Source organism: Gavialis gangeticus, unplaced genomic scaffold (assembly GCF_001723915.1).
Source record: "Gavialis gangeticus isolate Ggan-Ray unplaced genomic scaffold, GavGan_comp1, whole genome shotgun sequence".
Classification (NCBI taxonomy): domain Eukaryota; kingdom Metazoa; phylum Chordata; order Crocodylia; family Gavialidae; genus Gavialis; species Gavialis gangeticus.
Genome location: NW_017728992.1, coordinates 111,434,676 through 111,437,420, shown reverse-complemented (window position 1 = coordinate 111,437,420; position 2,745 = coordinate 111,434,676). Strand labels below are relative to the sequence as shown.

Here is a 2,745-nt window from a genome sequence, read left to right as displayed (position 1 = left end):
GATGGACCTTGCCTTTTTTTTTTCTAAATTGGCTAATTGGGTATGTATTACAAGCATTCAAACTATTACATTCAATATGACATATGCCAGCAAAAGTTTGCATGAACAGGTTTTGTTCATATGGGATCCTCTAGTTTTGAAATTTTGTCTGCTTGATCTCAAAATAAACTTTTTGAAATTCAAAATTTAATAGGAAGCAGCTTTACTGTGCTGCATGTGGTTGTGAAATAAATTAATTCTGCCATGCCATTATTTGAATGCATCTTTTTGTTCTCAGTGCTGGGTATGTAATATGAAATTGCTAACTGCTCGGTTTAGCTTGCTTAACAAGTTTGTTTTTGGGCTTTGCTTCATTTTTTCCATTGTTAAATGAATGCCTGAGAATAAAATACATTTAATCTATTGGGAGTTGTTTGTTTTTATCTCCTCAGGTGACAAGACAGTTGTATGAACCTTTAGTCATGCAACTTATTCACTGGTTCACCAACAACAAAAAGTTTGAAAGTCAAGATACGGTGGCATTGTTGGAAGCTATTTTGGTAGGCAGTTTCTCTATTTTTTCATTCTGTATGATCTTGAAAAGTAAAATAATATCAGCTAAAGGAACAATAAAAGCATGCTCATAATTTATATAAAATGGAGGCATATGAAAAATATGCAAGCCATCTTATTTGCTGCTGCTTTAAATTCTGGTAATGGACTCTGTACTCTAATGGATCCCAAATGTATTTTTTTTATTGGTGGTATCTAAAGGTCAGCATCTTAAGAATATACATTAACTGAATTTTGAACCTTGAAAGAACATATAACATTTTATAATCAGCATGTACAAAAAAGTTCTGAAAAGAAATTATACATCCTATTTGTAAATCCTTTTCTGCTGATGTTAGGCAAAAGTTTTAACTTCCAAAAAGGGGTTTTGCTTTATCCTGATTAAATTACTTTTGTCATAGAAGTATAATCAATTTATGCTGTGGTTCCCAATCTATTGGCTCCACAGGCCAGAAAACTGGTGTGGGGCCAGTCTGCAAGCCAGATTGGGCCCTGCATGGCAGGACTGAACTTGTCTCTCCTGGGTCTGGAAATTTGACAGTTAGGGAGCAGCAGTTAGCTACTACTGCTCCCCTGCCACCACATTTTCGGATCCATGGGGAGCCTTGCGTTCTATAATATAACATGACTCTGTGTGCCACATTTTGCCCATGGACTGGGGGTGGCACAGTACTTGTTTGATGGATCTTGGAATACTTTTAAAAAAAGTTGTGGTGTTTCAGTTTTACAGAGGGGAGGAGCTGAGTTGCAGGAAGGTGAAAAGAGTCTTCAGGTTCCCAGTGCTCTATCAATTAGGCAACAATCCCCCTCTTGTTCCCATGCAGTACAGACTTTGAAATTCTGTGCCCAGCAGATTTAAGAGGACTATTAAAATATGCAATAGTATTGTACTTCTGCTGCAAAGTGTCCTGAATGTTTTCTGTTTGGCTTCAGTGTTTTATAAAATATTGGATTGTTATTGTTTATTTATAGTGCAGCGATCTGTATTTTAAATTTAGGATGGGATAGTGGATCCTGTTGACAGCACTTTACGAGATTTCTGTGGTCAGTGCATTCGAGAATTTCTGAAGTGGTCCATTAAACAGACAACACCACAGCAGCAAGAGAAAAGTCCAGTGAATACCAAATCTCTCTTCAAGCGACTCTACAGCCTTGCTCTTCACCCAAATGCGTTCAAGAGACTGGGAGCAGCACTTGCTTTTAACAACATTTATAGAGAATTTAGGTGAGTTGGGGGTACTTGAACAGCAACTAAACAGATCTGATTAAAATATGACTATACCAAAGTACATAAACATGTTGAAAGTAGAACCCAGGCGGATCTTGATTGACAGATGTTGGTTTATTCCATCCATTCATATGCAAAGAAACTAGGTTTTAGATTCTATTCAGTCTTTATAGTGATTTGGATTCACTCCAGAAATGAAGAGTGTAAATAGTTGGGCTGTATGTGAGTGGAAAACAGGGAGACTGAAGGGGTCAGATTCCATCAAAGGATAAAATAAATATGACAAGCTCTTATTTAGGCAGAGAAGTTTGTTCTGATATCTTTTAGACCAACTTAAATGGTTGGAAAACAATTATTAAGCAAGCGTTTGGGTTCAAAAACCCTTCGTCAGGCTAAGGAAGTTTCTGCAGTTGGTGTGGATGGAATGAAAAGTAAAGAAGCCAGAGGCTGGTCTGGTATGCCTACAAGACAGGTAGTCAGTGAAAATGTAGATTGAGGAGTCAATGGGTGAGAGACAGGTTGGCAGGGGTCGGGGGATGAATAGTGGAGAGATACCTGGGGAGTCAGAGGTCAGGCAGGTTATAATGTGTCATAAATCCAATGTTTATATTTAGTCCATGATTTTTAGTATCCAGGAGGTTGAAGTACAGTTCATAGGCTCGTCTCTGGGAAGTGTTTTGTAAGTTTTTTTTTTTTTTTTTTTGGATCAGGACTGAGAGATTGAAGAGAGAATGGTTTTCTTGTGAGAAATGTGCCCCCACAGGTAATTGGGTATTCCTGCCATTGATAGACTTCCGGTGTGCATTAATTCTGGTGCGCAGTTGTTGTTTGGTCTCTCCTACATATTTTCCATCAGGGCATTTGGTGCATTGGATGAGATGGATTACATTTCTGGAGGTGCAGCTGTAAGATCCAGGAATGCTTATGTCTCTGTTGTGGGGTCTAGTAATTGTGGGGTGGTGGAG

At 38.3% G+C, this 2,745-nt stretch overlaps 1 protein-coding gene across 1 annotated transcript in view; it reads left to right on the top strand.

Moving 5' to 3' along the window:
• The window catches only part of PRKDC (protein kinase, DNA-activated, catalytic polypeptide), a 141,235-nt gene that overhangs the window by 39,333 nt on the left and 99,157 nt on the right, over positions 1-2,745 (top strand). Inside the window, exons 26-27 of the mRNA XM_019518957.1 lie at positions 432-539; positions 1,551-1,777. Of these exons, the coding sequence (XP_019374502.1) occupies positions 432-539; positions 1,551-1,777 (335 nt within the window). The remainder of the gene's footprint in view (positions 1-431; positions 540-1,550; positions 1,778-2,745) is intronic.